The 21,690-nt window shown below is 45.3% G+C and overlaps 1 protein-coding gene across 4 annotated transcripts in view; it reads left to right on the top strand.

Moving 5' to 3' along the window:
- OSBPL9 (oxysterol binding protein like 9) overlaps window positions 1-21,690 on the top strand; it is a 1,764,730-nt gene that overhangs the window by 76,610 nt on the left and 1,666,430 nt on the right. For all 4 annotated transcript variants that reach the window (XM_069642205.1, XM_069642206.1, XM_069642208.1 and 1 more), the window contains exon 3: window positions 18,843-18,921. In XM_069642205.1, the coding sequence (XP_069498306.1) occupies window positions 18,843-18,921 (79 nt within the window). The remainder of the gene's footprint in view (window positions 1-18,842; window positions 18,922-21,690) is intronic.

Raw genomic sequence — 21,690 nt, 5'->3', positions numbered from 1 at the left:
CTACAAAGTGTCGCATAAACTTGATTCCCACCTCACATTCCTAGATGCCAACTCGATTCTTTTAATACAGACATCCCCTCAGTGGGCGTCTTCCCATCTGTCATATTCTCCGGGCTTTCTCAGGGCAGCCTCTAGCAGCACTCTTATTTTTTTTTTTTTACATTGCAACACAAATATCCACATCTGCGGCCCATTGCGTATAGTTCAGCGTCACTTCAGATCCCCAAAGCTGTGCTATGTTCCTTTTAGTCAGTGCAGTGGTGGTGGATATAAACAATTTTTCGGATCGTGACAGTTCACCATCGTCTTCCGACCCTAACAGTAGTTGTTTCGGGTTTCTGTGGATCACTTTGCCCAATACCCTTGACAGTTCATCGCAGCACTTCTGCCAGTATTGCTGTATATGGGTGCACTCCCAGAGGATATGGAAGAAAGTGCCTTCCTCACGTTTGCATCGCAAACAAGATGGGTTAATGATTTTCCCCCATTTGAATAATGCTACCCTTGGATAGTATATTCTATGCAGTATTTTCAATTGAATTAGCCTAAGCCTGGATGAGATGGCCGATTCCCTGGGAAACATGAGTGCGGCTACCCATTCCTCCGGAAGTATAGCACCCACATCCCTCTCCCATTTGGTTTTCAGACCCTCCAGTTCAGTGGTGGCAAAAGAAGTTATGGCACTGTACATAGTTGATGTGACTTTGTGTTTGATCATTTCTGGAAATAAGTTGCATTCTAGTGGGGTATGGTGGGGCATGTCAATCGTGTCAGGGAGGTGGGCTTGTAGTGCATGCTTAAATTGCATGTAGTGGTATTGTTCATTCGAGGGGAGTTTAAAGCTAGAGACAAGATCTGCAAACTGTATTATTGTGTTCTCCTTCATGACATCTCCGATCTTTAATATGCCGAGTTTTGACCAAGAGGGCCATTTGGGTAGTTTATTCACTTCTGGGAGGTGTCTATTGCCCCATACTGGTTGTACCGGGGTTAGCTTTTTGTCCCAGCCTAAGTATTTATGTGTATACGTCCATATTTGTGTTGGATGGGGCGGCTGATCGGTCCTTCTCGCGGTAGAGGTATTTCATGATGGGTCTCTCTGTACATTTGGTTTTGATATTCTATTATGCGGTAGTGTGGTATCCCCGTGAAGTTTGTCATTCACTACTGCCATTTGGCTGGCCCAATAGTAGGTTTGTAGACTGGGGAGTCCAATCCCGCCCTCCCATATAGATCTTTGAAGGGTAGTGAGTGCTAAACGTGGGTGACCTCCGCTCCATAGTAGTTTCCTAAGTGTTTGGTCTATTTTATGAAATTCACTTGGCGCTATAGGTAGCGGAGCGTTTTGTAGTATATACAGAAAGCGGGGAAGGGCCATCATCTTTAAAAGCGCTGCTCGTCCTAACAGTGTCAGTGGTAGTGACATCCAGTGTCGGACATCTTCCTTGAATCTCACCGTCACTTGGTGTAGGTTTTTAGGCACATAGTCTGTTAAATTATTTGTGATCTGTATGCCCAAGTACCTAAATTGCTCTTTTTCTACACGGTAGGGGCAGTCAGCTGGCACTGTTTTCTGCTTGCCCTAATAGAAACAATATGGACTTAGACCAGTTGACACAGAGACCACTGAAAGTACTGTATGTGTTCAATAAACACGTCACAGTGGGGCAAGATTTTCGTGGGTCTTTTAAATATATCAGCAGGTCATCCGGATACAAGGACACCTTGTCTTCCCAGCCATCCGACCAGTTAAAGCCACTCCATGTCTGTGTGGTTCTTAATAGCACTGCCAGGGGTTTGATTGCTAACGCGAAGATTAAGGCTGACAGGGAACAGCCTTGTCTTGTTCCTTTCCCTAGTCTAAAGGGATTCGATACATGCCCATTCACCATTGTAACTGCCTCTGGGGAGTGTTATAGCAGTTTAACCCAGCTTATGAATTGCGGGCAGATGCCCATACGATGCATCATTTCCCAGATTGCCTCTCAATAGACCGAGTCAAAGGCCTTTTCAAAGTCTATTTCAAGCAAGGCTAAGGGACCTCAAAGCTCGGGTACTTTTTCTAGCGATGTATGTATTCTGTGTATATGCTGTGGATCTCTGTGGCATAAATCTGCATTGATCCGGATGTATCGGAGTGTATAACCTGTTGTAGCCGATTGGCCAGCACTTTTGCTAGTAGTTTAGCTTCGCTGTTTATAAGGGAAATGGGTCTGTAGGAGCTGCATTTATCTGGTGGTTTGTCTGCTTTCGGCAGTACTATTATAGTAGCTCTCCTTAGATCTGGGGCAAGCATCCCTGTGAGTGTAAGTCCTGGAACAATCGAAATAAGTGTGAGGTCGTCACATTTGCCCCTATCTTCCTCCAAACTTTGATGGGGAAGCCGTTTGGACCTGGGGTATTACCGGATTGGAGCTCTGATATGGTTAATGTTATTTCCTCCTCCGTGATTTTCTTTTCTAGTAGATTGAACTGTTGCTCGTTTCGGGTGGGGAGGGTAACTTCCGCCAGAATGTCAGTTTCAAGTGGTGAGGATGGTGCTCTATACAACTCAGCGTAGTATGCTGCGAAGCCTTCTGCTATAGCTCGGTCTGCCACCAATGACTCAGAGTCTGCTGTTGTCAGCATTCTAACTTGGGCAAGACCCTCTTCTCTGTGTTCTAGCCATGCAAGCAACTTTCCTGCCTTATCTCCTGTTTCGTACACCTTTGCCCGCACGGCCGTATGTGCCTGTTTGGCATTATCTAAAGCTATTTGTTGTAACTGTTTCTGTGCTAGTTGTAATGCGCGATGTGTTTCTGGTTGGTAAAGGATCAGGTGGGCAGCCGCATCGCTTTGTACATTTGCTTCGGCTTCTTGTAGTGCTTTTAGATGCGTTTTATTTTATAATTTTTTTTATTTTTGTGGGCTGTGATCCAGGATACGATTTTGCCTCTGAGCACTGTCTTGAATCCTTCCCATAGCGTCCATGGGCTGTCTACAGAGCCAGTGTTTATCTCAAAGTATGATTTTGTAATATTTTGAATGTGTTCTACCAGTTCTGGGAATCCCAAGTAGTAGTTGTTTAGTCGCCAACTGGGCGGGGGGACCGTTCTATTGGTTTTTATCCTTATTATAAGGGGAGTGTGATCGTCTATGACTCTGGGGAGCAGTTGTGCCTCGCATGCTACGTGTATGTTTACTGATGGTACGAAGAAATGATCTAGCCTTGACAACGAGGCATGTACTCTGGAGTGGTAGGAGTATTCCCTCGTGTCGGGATGCAATTTTCTCTGCACATCTTGTAACCCTAAAGCATCAGTGAATGTAGCAAGTTTGGTGCATATGTCTGGATTCCTAGTTCGTACATGTGTTGGGTCAAGGTCTACATTGGTCACTTCATTGAAGTATCCTCCAATTATCATGAGCTCTGTGGAGTCTCTGGCGATCGGGGGCGTGATGTCGTTGGTCAGGGGGGCTAATAGATTTGGTGGTGCGTAAACTGCAAACACAGCTATGGTGCGTTCCCAGAGAGTCCCTGTTAAGTATACAAATCCACCTCCCGTATCCTGTGTAACAGTAGAAAGGGTAAAGGGGAGTATTTTGTGTATTAGAATTAGTACCCCACGGGAACCCATGGTGAAACCAGCATGTATCGCTAGTTGGTAATTAGTGCGTTTAAATAATGTGCAGTTTTTACCGGCTAGGTGTGTTTTTGGTAAGGAACACTACATCTGGAGAATGACGATTTAGCAATTGTAGGACTAAGCACCTCTTGAAGCCATTGCTGAGCCCATTCACATTCCATGTCATAACTCCAAGGGTCCTATTTTTTTATTCTCATTGGGAACTCCTGCCATCTGGAATATACATAAGCTGTATCAATGTATATTGAATACCTAAGGTTCCAGTGTACTCTGACCGCATGACTAGGGACCTGTCACGTCCACGTGAGGAGTGGCCCACTGAAGGTATGGTGTGTCTTGTTAGTAGAGAGATTAGTGTGCCATACATATTAGAGCTGGTGTGAACTAAAACAATAAAACTTTGTTTCCTCCTCCCCATACTCCACCCAACTTGAAGCATCTGTTGCCCAATACAACAAAAAAAACAGTCAGAATCAGTCAACTCGTTAAACATTAACTAACTCTTTTTTTCGCCCCAGGTACCTTATATTCACGTCCGGAGAGAGCAAGCTATCTTTCGCCCCGTTAGGGAAGGGGGGAGGAGAGACTTTAAGGGGCCCTCCCTCATAGCTATCCATGGCTGCCCAGTGTTGGGGACTCTTCGTTGGTCTGGACCATCGGTATGTCGTACTGGCTATGGTGTTCGTTTAGCAAGGCAGTCCTGCATGGATTATTCGTCTATGCCTGTGCGGACACCGCAGACTCTATTCTTGTTCTCCTTCCAGGCGTCCCGGATCCGGTGGTTGTGGTCGTATTGGGGGCATTCTACTGTCCAATCTGGGCCAGGGTTCTCTGTTTCTGTTCCGGGGAGTTGACCAGTCGCCGTCGATATGTTGCTTGGCTCATCGCCATGCTTCATTGGGGTAACTGAAGTGGACCGTAGTGCCCTTGTGATATATTTTGAGTTGAGCAGGGAATAGCAACCCATATTTGAGATCCAGCATTTGCAATTGCTTCTTTAGTTGGTCAAATGACTGCCTGGCTTTCTGCACCTCTCTCGTGTAATCAGGGAAGAAGGCGATTTATTATTATTTTTTTAAAATTATTATTATTTTTTTTGAGCCATTGTGCCTTCTCGGGCCCTTGGCACGCGCTCGTTGGAGCAGTGCATCCCGATCCCTGTAATTCAGGAGCTTGGTTATTATTGTGCGTGGAGGGGCACCTTGCACCGGTTTGGGACTCGATGGGCTCTTTCAATAGAAAAGAATTTAGAAAAGATTTCTGGTTCAAATAAATCTGTGAGCCATTGTTCTAGAAAGAGCTCCGTGCTGGGGCCCTCTGCCTTTTCCGGTAGCCCGATTATTCGAACATTGTTTCTTCTTGACCTCCCTTCTCCTTCATCAACCCTCTTTCCATTAACTTCAGTCTGGAGCTGACACCGGATAGCTGTTGTTGCATGCTGCGCATTGCGTCCTCTGTGTCAGAGATTCGTTCTGCTTCTCCGGTGCGTGAGGTCAGATTTTGTAGGTTGTGTCGGAGTAGGGATACATCTGTGCTTATACCATCCATTTTCTGTTCCATGGATGCTCGAGTGTCCGCAATTGCTGCCATGACGTTCTTTAGAGAAAGTGTGTTTTCGACTCCTTCCATTGTTGCTGGTAGGTCATGACCCTCTTGTGTTTGTATCATTGGTGTTGTGTATTGGTCGATTCTGTTTTGTACAGGTTGTTTCTTCAGCTTCTCTTTGCCCATGCTTGACTCCAGGTCCATACAGGTGACGTGTGGCTTGGGTCGTGGGTAGCACTGGTGCGCCTAGTTTTGTGGCTTCTGCTCTCGGTTACAACAGACTAAGCACGGCAGATCTCGAGTGTCTGGTGTTGTTTTCGTCGTGTTCTGTACCAACCAGTTTAGTTTATTCGCCTACACCAGTGTTGTGGTTTTTCTTTGATCTGTGGTGGATAGGACGGTGTGATAGTGTGGTGCATACTCACACGCCCGGTCCCTTATTTCTGTTGTTGCCTCTGAGCAGTATGAGGAGTGTTTGCAGCTCAGCGTTGTTCCTCCAATGATATCTGTACACTTTTGCAATCTGTGGGGAGTAACTGGGAGTGTTTAATAGGTACAGTATGCTTGCCTGCAGTGATCCAGGGGCACTGCTGCTAGCAAGGTAGACACTGTATTGTTTCCCTGGGCGTCAGGCCGCTAGTGCGATGGTGCGGTGTAACGGGAGTATCACCCCCTCCGGTGACGGGGAGTGGCGTGTCCTACTGCCTACCTTATGGTAGGAGAAACCGGTGGTCCCTCACCCACAAAGCAGCTGGTTCCCGGCATCCCGACAGGGCACTTTGTTTCTTTACTTTCACCTCCTCCACCCGATGGTCTCGGAGGAGGGGGGGGGATCAGATACAGGGTTTGTGTGCCACAGGGTACTGCTTTTTTTTTTTTTTGTCTTTTTTGTCGAGGCACTTCTGGACTATGGTGTCGGCCAGTGCAGCAGTGATCAAATTGTGAGGGCGCCCAAGGATATGCACAACTGCAATGCGTTTTGCGCCAACACCATGCTTGGTGTCCATTGTGAGCCAGGAGGGCTCAAAGAAGTTGCGTCCCGCACAGGGCCGGGCAGGCGCTGTCGGAATTGTGACGGCGTCCACAACTTGAGTAGGGATTTCCCTTCCCCGTGCTCCGGTAGTCTGTGACCGCTTGTCTGGGGTGTCAGGGGTCCCCACCGGGCGCCCGGCGGGCAGAACAAGGCGCAGCTGCTACAATCGGGCTCTCGCGCCAACAAACAGGGATGTAAGTCACTGCCTCTCCGTGTCCGCACCCAACGCGGCTCTGGGACCCTCTGCACTCCTCCGAACACTCCATTGGCCGTCCTCCGTTACTCGCCTCACCCACTATCTATTCCAGGCTTTCAGCGGTCATGTGCGGGCGAGTTGTGCCTGGTGCGCGGGGCTCCACAGGATCGAGGGTGTGATTCAGGTTGCTGCCTGCGCTGCGTGGGTGCTGGGGGCTCATATGCGAGTCCCTCCAGTTGGCTCCTGAGCTGCCTCTGGGTCTCCACTGCGTAGTTGTTCAGTGGACCACGATCAATGAGCTCTCCTAGTGGCCATTTTGTCTCGCCTTTCCTGAGCATTTAAGCGTGCTGCGACGGTCGCTTTCTCCCGTAGAACACAAACGATTCCAGATTATTACAGCTGTTGATGCCACAGGGTGTCCGGTGCTCCCGGTGCGCATTTGGGAATCGGTATTGAGTCTTTTTCAGGCTGAAAGGCAGGATGTTTGCGGGCAGCCATGGGAGTGAAGAAGGCTCACGTCTGCATCGCCTCGCTGCTGGCCACGCCCCGCTTCCTCCGCTCCCACGATTGGATTGTTGAGTAGATGGAGTTGAGGGTGTTAAGATCGGCCAGTTAATCACCCGAGAGGGGGATGAGCACTTGGGTGTCATCTGCATAGTTAGTATATGAGATGCCCAATGTGTCCAGGATTTTGAATAGAGGCCTGGTGAAAAGGATGTAGAGTGTGGGAGCAATGCAAGAACCCTGTGGGACTCCACACTTGATGAGACTAGGGTTGGCACATGAAGATTCCGAAAAAACCTTCATCACTCTATCCTGTAGGAAGGAGGTTATCCAAACACAGGCCTTCAGGGAGAAGATAGCCGCGGTGGAGAGGTGGTGGCAGAGAGTCTTGTGATCCACCAGATCGAAGGCAGCGGATAGGTCGAGGAGAAGGAGCGCAGGTTTGCCTGCATCTCTAAGGTCGTCCATTTGATTTTTTAAATCGAGCAGGGCGGTTTCCGTGCCATGCCTCGGACGGAAGCCGGATTGCCGGAGACCCAGAAGGAGATTGTCATCAATGATTTTTTGAACTTGCAGGTAGGCTTCTTTGTCCTATGGATATCAGTTGTGTCTTGTAATAACCTGTGCCTTGAAAAAGACCAAAAGTGGTCGAAACACGTGTAGGCAAAGGCAAAAGACTATAATAATCAAAGCAGACCTTTGTGATTAAAACACGGGACTGCAAATTGTGTAATTTGTTTTCTTTTTCAACCAAATATATTGAGACAGCGCATATTCCATGGAACGATATCTTGTTTTGGTTATGATATGAAAGGGCAAGCGACTCCGCAGAGACTTCGGAGCATCCATAGCCTTCACTAGACATATTCCCATTGTAGAAATCTTTAGAGATGCTACCTGGGCTACACCGCTTGCCTTTTGCAAGCACAATGCTATGGATACATCGTCTAGAAATTATGCAAAATTCGGCCAAGAGGTGCTCTGCTATCTCCTCCACCCTTACTTATTCAAAGGCTTTTTAGTCTGGTCTCAACCCGTTGGGAAGGAGGGAGGGACAGAACAAAAGACTAATTAAAAATTACCTTCATGGTGATTCAGGTTCTCTTAGTCCAGGCTCTCCCTCCTTCACAACACTCACCCAGCCATCCTCTACAGTAAGCATATATTTTAAATTCTACCGACATTGGCGGAACCACAGGAACTTGGTGTGGAACGTTGGTGACATAGGGGTAAGGTGTGGGCACGGCACGTGGAGGGACACACACGTGATTTAGGCCACACACCTTCAAAATTCTTAGTGACCGCTATCTTTTGCAGCCAGTTTTTCCATCCCGCATGCGAGGTGTAACATAACCAGTTGGGAAGGAGGGAGAGCCTGAACTAAGAGAACCTGAATCACCATGAAGGTAAATGTTCAGTTCTGCATGGAGTTACTTGGGTCTATTAGTGACAGGGTAACATTTTCTACAAATAGACTAATTTTGTACTCCATTTTGCCTATTTCTATCCCAGCTATCTCAGGTTCGTTTCTAATTCTCTCTGCAAATGGTTCCATAATGCAGGCAAAGAGGAGTGGAGAATGGGAGCACCCCCTGTTTACAAGAGATGGGCTAGTCAATGGGCCATTCATAGTTATTCTGGTTGCAGGTTCTCTGTATTTAACTATGATTGTTTAAATGTAATTACCATAATTATGTTTATAAATATATATATAAATCAGAAAAATAAATGTGTGGTCTAAACCTCTGTTTTCCCAGAAATTTCCTGAGAAAGGTCCAATCCACCCTGTAAAAAGATTTTTCATTGTCCCAGGATAATAACTGATGGATTAGACCCCCTTTTAAATTGATCCACTGGGAGGAGAATACTTCCAACGTTATTGCTCAGGTTTCCTTCTTTTATAAAGCCTGATTAGTCTGACTTGATTATCCGTTGCATCAGGATTTCTAGTCCTGCTACTTTAATCTTTGTAGAGATTTTTATATCTAAATTTAGAACAGAGATCAGTCTTTGCCCAATTTATGAATTCCAGTGGTGTAAGATTCCTTCATGGATTAGGGCATTTCCGCTTTTGCAAGCACTATGCACTATTAGCCCAATGGTGGTTTTAGGCAGTGCCCTTCTGTGCCCACAACATAGGCACAAATGGGTGGCAGCCTATTCTTCATGCATTTCCCTGTGCATTTTCTGGGAAGTTCTGGCCATCATGATGTTTTCAATGCCAGTAATGCACAGTTTTTGTGGTAGGGCACGGATGCATGGGTAAAAACATCCCACAACATCAGAGGCACATCTCGAATAACTGGTCTTTAAATTTAGATGTGGCTTTCCTTACCTGTGCCGTTCTGGCTTGAGTCGATCTATCTAACATTGCATGCATTACTAAATTGAGGGCCCCCGTGATGATAGTTACCATTTGGGACAGTGTGCAATCTATTTGATACTGATAGTAGGAATTGTTATTGGCCAGCATTGGGTGCATATACCGATCTTCTGGTCAGCTACTCTCGTTTCCCAGGCCCATGACCACTTCAAACCTTCCATCTTTGCCATTATATACATCTTATAGTTCTAGTTTCACTCTTTTATGGAGGAGTATTGGTACTCTCACCCTTTTTTCTGTATTTGATGACTGGAATTGGCTGGAATACTGATTATGCCTTAATCTTATTCGGTCAACATGTTTCAGATGAGTTTACTGAAGCAAAGCATTATGGAGTATATTCCTTCGTTTGGGACATCACTAAACAGTTGAGTTCTATTATTTGGGGTGTTTAGGACCCTGACATTGCCCATAATCTTAATTTCGTTTTACCTAAATTCATGAGTTAACCTTCTTTCCAAGAATCCAACATAATGATATATACACCTCTAACATAACTTTCCCCTGTGGGTCTGTCTGTGCTGCAATGTTACTAACAATATCCCAAAATCTGTAAATCTGCAACCCGTGCCCACCACCTCTTGCTTGTGCTTGGATCCACCGGCAAGTTATTGCCGCCCTTCCCTCCTCTCCCATCTCTCTCATTTATATGTGACCATGTTATGATATGATATGATATGGCATTTATAAGGCGCCTATACACAAGTGTTTCGGGGCGCGATGAGGCAGGGGAGGGGTAACAGAGGGAAGACAGATGACGATCTTACTAGGCCAGGTGTCATTCAGATCGCACAAGTGAATGGGAAGGGGGAAAGGGAAAAATGCGTGGGGGAAGGGAGAGGGAAAAGTCCGGTACATGGGATAGTAGAATAAATAAGATAATAGAACGGCCAGATGGTGGCAAGTGCAAGGTAAGAGCAGGCATAAGTGCTGGTAGGGGGACTGTAGGGATACAGAACAGTCCCCATGTGCGGGGGTTGCCAGGGAGGCAGTGCAGGTGTGCAATTGGCGGGGCCTGGGCCCGAGATCAGAAAGGTTGGCCAGTTAACCAGTGCAGTTTCAACCAGGAATTCAGCCGGGGAGAGGGGGAGAGAAAGCAGAAGCAAAGAGGAAGGTTTTGATGTGCTTCCGGAACCGGAGATGGTTCTCCAAGTTTCAGGGAGGCAGGAAGGCTGTTCCAGAGGGAGGCCCCTGCCGAAGAGAGAGATCAACCACCAACTCATTGCTTGGGGAAGCGACTGACTCTGAGGGAGTTGGAGGCGGATGAGCGAAGAGCTTGAGAAGGTAGATATTTGGGAAGAGAGAGTTGAAGGTATTGCGGCCCTGGGCCCCAGAAGGCCTTGTGGACAATGCAGAGGGTTTTTAACTTAATCCTCGCAGCCACTGGGAGCCAGTGCAGAAATTTCAGTCCTGGAGAGATACGATCCCTGGGCTTGAGGCCAAGGACAAGCCTCGCAGTCCTGTTCTAGATAAGTTGCAGAGGGTGGAGAGTAGAGGCAGGCAGATTTAGATAGAGGCTGTTACAATAGTCCAGTCAGAGAGAACCAGGGCTCTGGAGATGGTGAGCTTCTGGGGGAAGGAGCGGAAAGGAGGAATACGTCTGAGGAGGTGCAGCTGGTAGTGTGACTTCTTAGAGATGTGAGGAGAGAATGAGAGTGTGGAGTCGAAGATGACCCCGAGGTTTTTAGCCTTGCAGGTGGGAACAGGAAGAGGGCCAAGAGAGGCCGGCCAGAGAGCTGCAGGGAAGGAGGGAGTGGGTGTGCCAATGAGTAAAATCTCAGTCTTACTGGCATTAAGGCAGAGATCATTGGCGGCACACCACTCCTGGATAGCAGACAGACAGACAGTCAGAGATGAGGGAAGGAGAGGAGGAGGCTGAGGGTAGCCTGAAAATGAGCTGGGTATCATCCGCATAGCACTGAAAATTGGGACAGAGAGCGGCGATGCGGTGGGCTAGGAGTGCTAGGTATTGGTTGAACAGCCAGGGACAGAGGTTAGATCCCTGGGGGACACCACAGGTAGAGAAAAGGATATCGGAGAGGAAGGATCCAAGTTGGACCTGGGAGGGTTGGTCGGAAAGGAAAGAGGTCAGCCACGCCAGAGCCTGACCAGTGATATCCAGGTTATCGTAGAGACGGTTGAGCAGGATGGCATGGTTGACTGTATTGAAGGCAGAAGAGCCATCAAGCAGGATAAGGACACACGGGGTGTTGGAGTCAAGGTTGGAGAGCCGGTCTTCACGGATGTTCAGGAGAGCAGTTTCCGTGCTTCTGGCAGCTCTGAAGCCAGACTGATGGTCATGAAGACAACCCACAGATTCAGTGTGGAGATTAAGCTGGGAGATGGCCAGTTTCTCCAGGAGCTTGCCCAGGGAGGGAGTGATCATGGAGTTAATCATGTTAATAAGATCTGGTTAATCTTCTGTTGCTTCTTGACTGTATCTCCTGCCAGTCAGAGGGCCCCAGTCCCAGTATATCTCTTTTGGAGATATCCTCTTTCTGCCGATTCAGTTTAAATCCTAGCGTCTTTGCTCCTTTTTGTACGGAGATAATTGTAGTGATTTTATCTTTATTCTTGAATTCAAGACCAAATGGGTAGGTCCATTTTATATAGTATTTCCTACGTTCGTCTATGATCAGTTACATTAAATGTCTTTAGGTAAGCGTGGTTTAGTCCCCTCTTGCAAGATTCGAATTGTGCTATTTCTGAAGTCGACATTCCTAAGCATTCTGGCTTATGCTAGGATTGCTTGGTGTGATGTGAAGTTGTGTATCTGAACTAGTTTAAGATGTGGTTGGTTGATTCTGCTGGTTTTCTGTGTACCCACACAATGAGCTCTGTCGAGCCTTATCTTGGATTGTGGATTCTTCTTCAGAACCTGTTGGAATAGCTCCAGCATACCGCCCCTTATATTGTTACCTCCAGCTCACTCACAAGAATGTTATTCTCCCGTTCTCCCACCTGGATCGATTTCCCAGGTCTTCGCTTTTGTTCTGTAATGCCTTTGTGGAGTTGACTAGATCATGAATTTCTTTGGTTAAGCTTGGGATCTTGTTTTCTAGTCCTGAGACTGCACTTTCATGTTTGGGAACCTTTTTGCCTCTTTATGCAATTTCTAGTTGGCACATAACTTGGATATTTCCATTTTGACCACTTCAGTGATATCCTTTTTTAAGATGAGGGTTTTCAAGAAAAAGATCTTTTGTGAGTGAATCCTGTTTGCCATCTCCTACCCTTTTCTCTAGGGTTTTCTCCCTGTTTTCCTCCTTAGCTGCTGAGTTATTCTGCCTCCGATCTTGGAGAAATAACTTCCTTGTCACCAACTTTGTGCCTTTGCTTGCTTTCGCCATGGTGTTTTAGTGTTTGTTTTTGTATTTGCAGAACCTGTCTCTAGTGCCCTGTAGAGGTTTAGGTTGTTTAGTCCGAGTGCAACCACTCCTGCCGTACATGAAATGGCGTTGTGCTTAACTGTCCTCCTTTGAAGTTCTTCGGGGGACTTAGATGGCAAAGATTACCTCCAGTCACTCCGGATGTCAGTCGCTCCAGGTGCGGGGCAGCGCCAAAGCCCTGGCGGGGTGGCTCCAATGCCTGCTTTCAGGGGCTTGTCTCTTCCCGTCTGCCGGCCTGGCATGCTATGCGGGTCCCAGACTGTTGCAGCTAGATTATTGCAGTGTCCTTTGCCTATTGTTGTTGCACTATTCTCCCCCTTCTGCCTATCTACCAGCCAGGCCTCTGCATTAGTTCCCAGAAGTATGAAAATGTCTGTACCTCACGTTCAGTGGATTTCACAGCTGCCTAGATGTCTCTCACTGGGTCGCGTTTGTCTGCCTTGACCATGTCTCTTGCCTGCTGGCAGTCAACCTGCGTGCTGTGACAGGATGGCCCGTCACAAAGAACCACGCTGACTCCGGTAGTAAATCCAAGGGCGTTTATTAAAATACAAAGGGTCAGAATGGGTTCAGTTTTGAAGATTCTTTAGGGCCTAGCGGATCCTCCTGGAAGATTGGCGCTAGGGCCGTCCCTCTCTGTGTCGACTTCCCAGATATTATCCCTACTTACCTATCTCAGGCGTGCAGGTGTGCCAATGTAAATCCTCAGTGGCCATGGAGAAACTAGGATTTATAAAATCATTGGAATATCTACAATCGAGGGGAATGCACATCGACCTCATAGCCACGGACAGACATGTTTCAATAGCCAAGACAATGAGAGAGCAGTTCCAACATATTAAACATCAATTTGACGTATGGCTTCTTGCTAAATCAATCAATAAGAAAATCTCGGCTGCAGGGAAAAAAAAAGGTTTGGAAAGTACTTCACAGTGGTCCCAGTCTATCAGAAACCATCTGTGGAGGAGCTCCAAAACTTGTGAAGGATCAGTGGAAATCCTACTTGAAAAATGGCGGTCACTGATGCACCACTGTACCAACTTTCACCGCTGGACAGAAAACCAACATTTCCACCAATGTGAACATGGGCCTTTGTCCCCAGAGGAGGCACAGAAGAAGAAGTGGTTGATTCCATCTTCACCTACACACAAAGCCATTGAGAAGATTGTTCTTAATAAAATTCTATCAATAGATTTGAGGCGACTGACAGAATTCTGTCACACAGGAGGTTTGGAGGTGTTCCACAATATGTGTCTAAAGTACAGGCCAAAGCGATTGCATTTCGGCATACAGGGCATGAAACATAGGACTCTACTAGCGGTCTTGGCTCATAACGAGAATGTGTGCCGTGAACAATCTAGGACTACGGGAAATGTAGGGATGCTTCACTACACTACGGCCTTTGTAAAAAGAAGTAAGAAAGGGGTGGTCAAACCAGTATATGAGGAAATGGAGTTCGACTTTGTTAAAGGCCTTATTGTTAATGTACTAGAGAAGCACACACATGGAATTTTGAGCGATTGTGTGCAGAGCACAGATACATTGCCACCAGACATTGGCACTGTGCCATGTCCACCCAAAGAAGAGCTCGTTGAGAAATACTAACCCCGGTTTAAATCATTATAATCTGATTGTCTTTTTGAAAAAAGTTATTGTACAGTGTACATACAAAGTATGCTAACCCTAACCCCTCCCTTCACCATCCTGGGTGGCGAACAACCTGGGTGTCATCTTTGACTTCTCTTTCTATTCACCTCATATCCCTGACCTTGTCAATATGTGTATGTATATATCTTTGTTGTTGTAACTAAGCTTTGCAATCACATGTATATGCTGCGCACTGTTACCAATGGGGAGGCTTGCGCATTACAAATAATAAAACGAACAATAAATCTCACTTTCAACTCAACTCCTCGGGTACTTTATACTTTTCCTCACCTTCCCCCAAAAAGTCAATGTCTCCATAGTTATGGTTCTCTAAGGCTGCAAAGCTTGCGGACAACAAGGACAAACTTGGGGGCCTTGGAACGCGCCAAGCGAGGCGTTGCAGATGGGAGAGAAGCCAGTTCGCATTAGCACAGTGAGGCCTAGTACAAAGATGGAGTCAAAAATTCAAGTTCTCACAGATGGCTTTACACGGGATGTTGCAAAGTAAGAATGTATGCTCATGCAGAGTGAAGGTCAGCAGCTTTGATTTTTTGCTGGCGGGCTGGAGAGTCCCACGACTCGCACTGGTAGTATAAGGTTCTATTGTTTTTTGACCTTGAGAGACAGGGACCATGCCGAAAGGACTTCATTTGAAGTAGGGCTGCAATAACGTAAGAGTCGATAAGGCTGAAAATTCTGAAACTACACAGAGTTTCATGTTAGTTTCTGTATATGTTAATGTTAAAGGACATTTGTACCGTGCACTATCACCACCGAAGTGGTCCCTTGACGCTCTGGCGGCTCTGAAAAAGGGGAGGAGAGGGGGTGGGTTAGTAGGAATAAGCTGGAAAAGTGCAAGAGAGCAGTGATGTGCTGTTGGCAGCCTCAGCCCGGTGGTTCCGTTGGCTGGGCTTGAGGTGTTTCATGGTCCGTAGTCATCGTGTGCTGTTGTGCAAGTCTGTGTGGTTTGTTTTGTTGTTGCATTGTTGTGAAGTTTGTGCGGATTGCTGTGTTTAAGGCTTGTGGTTGTGTTTGGTTATAGTTTGAGAAGTGTATGCAGAGGGATGGAATTGTTAGTTGGTTGGTTAGTTGGCATCGCTGTCCTTGCAATTGTGGGATTCCATATAGGTGCGGTACATGCTAACAGTCGCATTTCTGTCTAGATGCGACGCAAGCTAAAGTTCAGATTTCCATACTAGTGTGGCACAAGCTAACAGTCACATTTCTATCTAGATGCGACACAAGCTAGGTTCAGAATTCTAAGTGTGGTGCATGCTAAGAATCACATATGCTAACAATCACAATCCTGTCTAGATTTGGCGCAGACTAAACTTGAGAATTCATCTAAGTGTGGCATATGCTAACAATCACATGTGATGCAAGCTAAGATTTCAGCAGTGTGTGGCACATTCTAACATCGGCGTGTATGTTAGTGCGTTGTGCAATGCAACATTTATAGCTCATCCAAGAATGGATTTAGGCTGACGTTAACAAATCTCTCTAAGCATGCAAGTTGTAAAACTATGGTAGTCTACGTTATGGAGAGGCAAGGTAGAGTGGCGAGGGCTTTCTGGAGCAGAGTAATTGCTCTGCCCCCCACCCATGCCACACTGACGGTTTTGTTGGTGTCTATTGGCTTTTATTGACATAATCAAAATACCAAATGCACATAACTGAAGCCTCTCAAATTCCGTAAGTAAGCGTTTGTTTGCGCGGCGGCCATCAAACACAAAAGGAATTGCCAAAAGCCTGCAGCATGGCCAAGCAACGATAAAAACATCCTCAAGAGATACCGGACCCTGGATTCGATCTCCGGTCTCCCGTATTGCAAGACCGGGCACTTACCGCTTGAGCCACTGGAGGCTGTGCTGGGAAACGCAACATTGCAGCCAGTATACAGGTTACTATTTTCAAGCAATTGCAACTTTGCAATGACGCGGCAACCATTAAACGTAAAGCATCACAATTTCGAAGGGCGTGGTGTATGTCTGTGGTTAACCCTTTATCTAGCCCGGAGGCTGGAGAAACGACAACATTTATGAGCATGTATGTATGTGCTGCCGGTGCGGCGACCAGCGAGTGCGCAACCCCTGGTTCTCCCCATACTTACCCCTTCCAAAATTAGGCAACAACGAGTAGCCGATCAAGAAAGGCAGGAGCTGCAGGATAAAGAGATATGAAAAATCATTGCCACAAACAGAGTGGGATTTACGGACTGCATTACGCAGAGACAATGGAAATGGCAAATATAATGTAAGTAAATCTTTAGACGATTTTATACCGGAATATAATAACAATAGCGTTCAGTTAAAGACAGGTTAAGTTGTACTTGTTCATTCTGTGTGGCATATTACAATTATTACAATGAAGATCAAGTAAAACATTTGTGGGATCGTCTTTCTACCGGGCACATGGGCATGCATTTGCCCATTCGACACGCATGTAGACAGTCGTTTCTCAGTGGTTCAACGTTAATAAATCGTTACATTGTGTGTTAACCTTGATTTCTTTAGTCCGTTTTCGCATTGCTTTTATAGCCGAACATACTCCATTGCACTATCCTCGCAAGCAAAAAAGTTTCACCTCGGCCCTAATAAATAAAATGAATAATAGTAATAAAGATCGGCTGGCGAGACTAATTTCAATTTTTAGGTTTTCAAAACAGGTACATCCTACCGTACTGCGACTGCCATCTATTCCAGACCCCGGCCGACGGATTCTTCAATCGCCATCTTGTTTGACTGTAGGTCCAGAGGTGTCCTTTAGCCACGTTTCGGTGACACAGAGCAGGTCGGGCCCTAGGTCAGTTAGCAGGTCGTAACGGGAAACAGCGTGCTTGGCTAAAGATCGTGCATTCAGTATTAGGGGTGTAAGGGCTTTGAAAAGATTATTTTTCCAGACCAAATTTGGCTAAAATACATAGTGTTTTTACCTTTCTCTCCTTTTTCCTCTTTGATTTTACATTCTTTTAATTGAATTTTTATTTCAACGTTTTCCGCAAAAGTTTTATTGTTATGAACATTGTATCCACATGATGCTTATGTGACGGCTTGCTGCCTCACTGAGTTACGCCACTGCCTTAGTACATTCTAAAATATGTACATTCGTTCCTGGATTAGCTGTGGAGTGTGGTGCTAAATAGCTCAATGTTTTTAGAAGATTTTAGATGCACTGACTGCTTTTGCGTGTAATTTGGAACCTCTGGCGTGTATTAACAAGCACGTGTATCAAAGTGTGTGGATTTGCATTGGTTAATTGTTAATTTCCTAGGTGAAATGCTCACACCCCCTTCACCCAAGGTTAGAACCTGTTTACCTGTCGTATTTCTGAACGGCTTATTGCAGCGTTAGGGCCTCGTGAACTTTGGGGGAAGAATGTGTCTGTGAAGATCGGGTTATTTAAGGAACTTGTTTGGTAAATTACTTGCCTTGAAATAATTGTTACTGGTTCTAAACCCAAAGATTATATGCAATTTACTTGGAGCAATATTTTATGAACACTGTTCAGATTACTGTAGTGAATAAACGAGCTGCACGTTGTCAACTGTGTACGTACTATTGAATGCATTGCGCTTCATGGCATCTTATCCCATGGAACATTAACTACGCACCACACAGAATTGTTAATTGATTAATAATGTTAAATGTTAAAAGTATTTGTACCGCGCACCGTCACCAACGGAATTGGTCCCCGGGCGCTCTGGCGGATCTGTAAACGATGAGATGGGATGGGTTAGTAAGGTGAAGCGGGAGTAGGATAGTGTGAGGAGTGATGTTCTGTTGGCAGCTTCAACTCTGTATACATCGGGTGCTGAGCTTTGGTGCGGGTATTGGATCGGTGTCAGTCCGCGTGTGCTGTTGCTCCGGCTTGTGTTGTTGCAGTGTTGTGAAGTGCATGCGGCTTGTGGTGCGAGAGATGGTTGTGTGAGTTTTTGAGTGAGATAGGTATGCAGAGTTTGAGGTTATATTGGTTAGTGGGTTACCTGACCTTTAGCATGCTGACATTCACAGTTTTAGCTAAGCGTGGCACTTGTTGGCCTTCACAATCCTATCTGGAAGCGGCGCAGGCCAATGTTCAGAATTCTATCTAGGTGTGGGCATGCTAACATTCACAATCTTATCTAGATGCAACGCAGGCTAATGTTCACAATTCTATCCAAGTGTGGACATGCTAATATTTATTTACAATTCTATATAAGTGTGGACATGCCAACATTCACAATTCCATCTAGATGCAACGCAGGCTAATATGCTAGTATTGACTTTTGATTCAAATGCAGTGAATTAAAAATAATGCACAACGTTTAAACAAATCTAGAAACTGTGTTTTATAGTGGGTGGGGTGTGGGAATGGGCCGTTGCATCTTTTTACTGGAGTGGGGAATTCCTTGTCAGCAGGTAGGGAAGTTCCTAGCCTGCCTCCTGCTACGGCCCGTCTTCATTCCGTTGGATAGCGTGTATGCTGCCTGCTTATGTCCGTGCCTGCCGCATAATCAGGGTCTCTTCTGTTTCTGCCACAGGGTGCCGTGATCGGTATAGACGACGAGGACGACAGCACCTTCACCATAACGGTTGACCAGAAGACCTTCCATTTCCAGGGTGAGCGGGACGCTGATTGCACGCCTATCCTCTGTCTTTACTCTCTTGATTTGCTGCGGTATTTTGTTTTAGATGGTTCAAGTTTTCAGTCCGACTCGGAGCGCAGCGCAGGGCTGACGTGCACGCAGGGATTTAAGTGTGCAGTAGGTGACTATGTACTTCAAAAGACGATCTTTGGGATGATTCGCAGATTAAACATTTAAAGCACGAATGAAAGGCACGCGAGAGCATTGTCCGCTGGTGCTGATGGGTTGTTTTTGTGTATCAATATTGATCTTTTTGATCGAGGATAGCCACTTGGCCGGACTGTATGCAGGGAGACGCAAGCCTGTTGCGAGGGTGGCACTGCAGTTTTACCATTTTGCAAGCCTGACTTGTATAATATATTTTGGATGAGAAGCGACCACATTCGGCGCCCACCTAAATCAACCCCTCACCCCGGCCCCCACGGGAAGAAAAGAAATTGCATTCATTTCATCGTCCATGTGTCGGTCTGCCGTGCTATCATTTCTCTGTCATTATTCTTCCTGCTGTTTGTCCAACTTCACCAAATGCCATCTGTCACTGCCATGTTTCGGCATTGCATGCTATGGTTAACTGGGAGAAAGGGTAAGATCATGTGAACGTCTCCTCGTCCCTTCTGCATGCAACACTCACTAGTGTATTCGTTCCTGGAATGGCCGTTCTAAGTGCGTTCGTATCAAGGTATTCTTTTGTTGGCAAAGCGATTTTTGAAAAAAAAAACTCGCACTAACTACGATATGTAAAAAAAATAATGAAGTATGTCATTCTTAATAATGAAATGCGTTGTTTCTAAACTTTGGTTTCATATTGGGCACACATCTACTTCAGAATCTTCACACCTAACTCCAAAATATAAGAGTCCCTTTATTTTAGTCATTATCCAGTGAACAATAGAAATGCATGGCTTCTTTTAGGAGACTGCTGCTCGGATTAACGTATTTTTCTTTCTATAAGTGATTGATAAAAATGTATCATGTGAGGAATAATTCTTTTGTTCACTGTTCTGCGTTGCCACTGTTTTTTTTATTTCCCTTAAATTATTTGTAAAACGTCCACCGCAGTAGATGATACATCTGTGCCTGGCTAAGCACCTCCAAACATAGTGCTCTTGTTAATGTCTCAGTCTGCTGAGTAAAGTGCACTGCCTGTCTGATGGAAATAATTGATTATGCTGGCCTGACAATTCTGTGCTTGTAGCAAGTTCTCAATCGCAGAAAATAGCTTTAATGAAAATGCGGCAGGGTTAATGGGCAGCCTGGAATTTGGAATTGTCCTCTCAGCAATTTTTGTGTGGAAACACCTACTAGAATGCATTCTCCTTTTTTGTGCACCACCTGTTTTGACGTCAAGGGGTTACTTTTATGAATCTTAATAAATGTCTTAGAAAATGTCCTGTTAGTATTTTTCATTTTACAGTTAGTGACTCAAGTATCAAACTTATTTTCTTCAGTGTCCAGAATGCTGTTTATAGTGAGAAAAGGCATTGTAAGGTGATACATGCATTTAGCATGTTGATTTTCAATTTCTGAACTGCCACTTGTTTTGGTTCTGGCAATTGCAGATGTATTGATTGCATTTCTATTCATTTCTGTTATTACATTTTTTTCGTTTCCCAAAAAACAAAACATACAAAAAAAACTCAATTCCCACTCTCTTCCCAAACGCCCGGAGGTAAAAGTCATTGTGCAGAATACAATAAAACATCTTAGACGGCAGCTACATAAAAAGTCAAAAAGTTTGTCTTTGTGGACAAAACAGCACAATATAGTCTTTTAAAATAATCAATGATCGGAACCCAGTTCGAATAAAACGCTGCATTTGCCAATTGAATCGAATATGTAACCCATTCTAGAGCCATAAATCCCCTTTATATTTCTAATCCAATCATGGCTAGTAGGAGATGCAACACTTTTCTTCCGCAGGTACCCCTGAAAAATGACAATATTCAGTGCCTGTTATCGGAGATGGCAGGTTCGGATTTCTGTTTAAGTGGTTTCGGGAGGTTTTTAATAGACTGACAGCAGGGATTGAGTTCCTGACCTCAGCAAGAGACCTGAGCCTGAAAATCAAGGGCTAAAGAGGGGATAATTAGCAGGGAACTGATTCAGGAATGGAACACGTTTCAGGCCTTATGCTCTGTGGATCTGTTTTCGGCTATGTGATTTAATGCTGAGCAGGGGGGCATTGTGTGTGGTATCCTCTCTCCCAAATGTAGGCGCTCTATTTTATTAGTGCGTTTAAACATGTTACCCCTAAAAGACAGCACCAATCAGAGACTGGGAGACCCATCAAAAAAGAATGTGTGGGCGAATAGAAAGGGAGGATGTTAAGCATTTTCTGCTAATATGAAGGTGGTACCTAGATTTGTGAATTTCATTTGTTAAGGCTCTTCTTCTTGGAAAATCGGATAAGCGACTGCAAAGCAGCATTTTATTTTATTTGGAACTGTCCAGACCGTGACTTTATTTTTTACTTGGGTACCTACGGGAGCAAGGCCCTGAGAAGACGTTCGATTAGATTGAATTTGATGTGGGGAGAATTCTCTTTTTAACATTGTGTTTTTAAATTTTGTATACATTTTTGATTTTGCTATGATGTGTTTAAAGAAGTATTTTAATGGCGAAATCTGATCAATAAAGTTTACTCACTCACTCACCTTATACGTCAGCTACATGAAAAGTCCAAAAGATTGTCTTTGTGGACAAAACCACACAATATAGTCTTTTTAAATAATCAATAATCGGA

Source organism: Ambystoma mexicanum, chromosome 1q, assembly GCF_040938575.1.
Source record: "Ambystoma mexicanum isolate Mex_15411 chromosome 1q, UKY_AmexF1_1, whole genome shotgun sequence".
NCBI classification, from domain to species: Eukaryota; Metazoa; Chordata; class Amphibia; order Caudata; family Ambystomatidae; genus Ambystoma; species Ambystoma mexicanum.
Note: the sequence above shows the minus strand (reverse complement) of the source record. Positions and strands in the feature narration are given on the sequence as shown.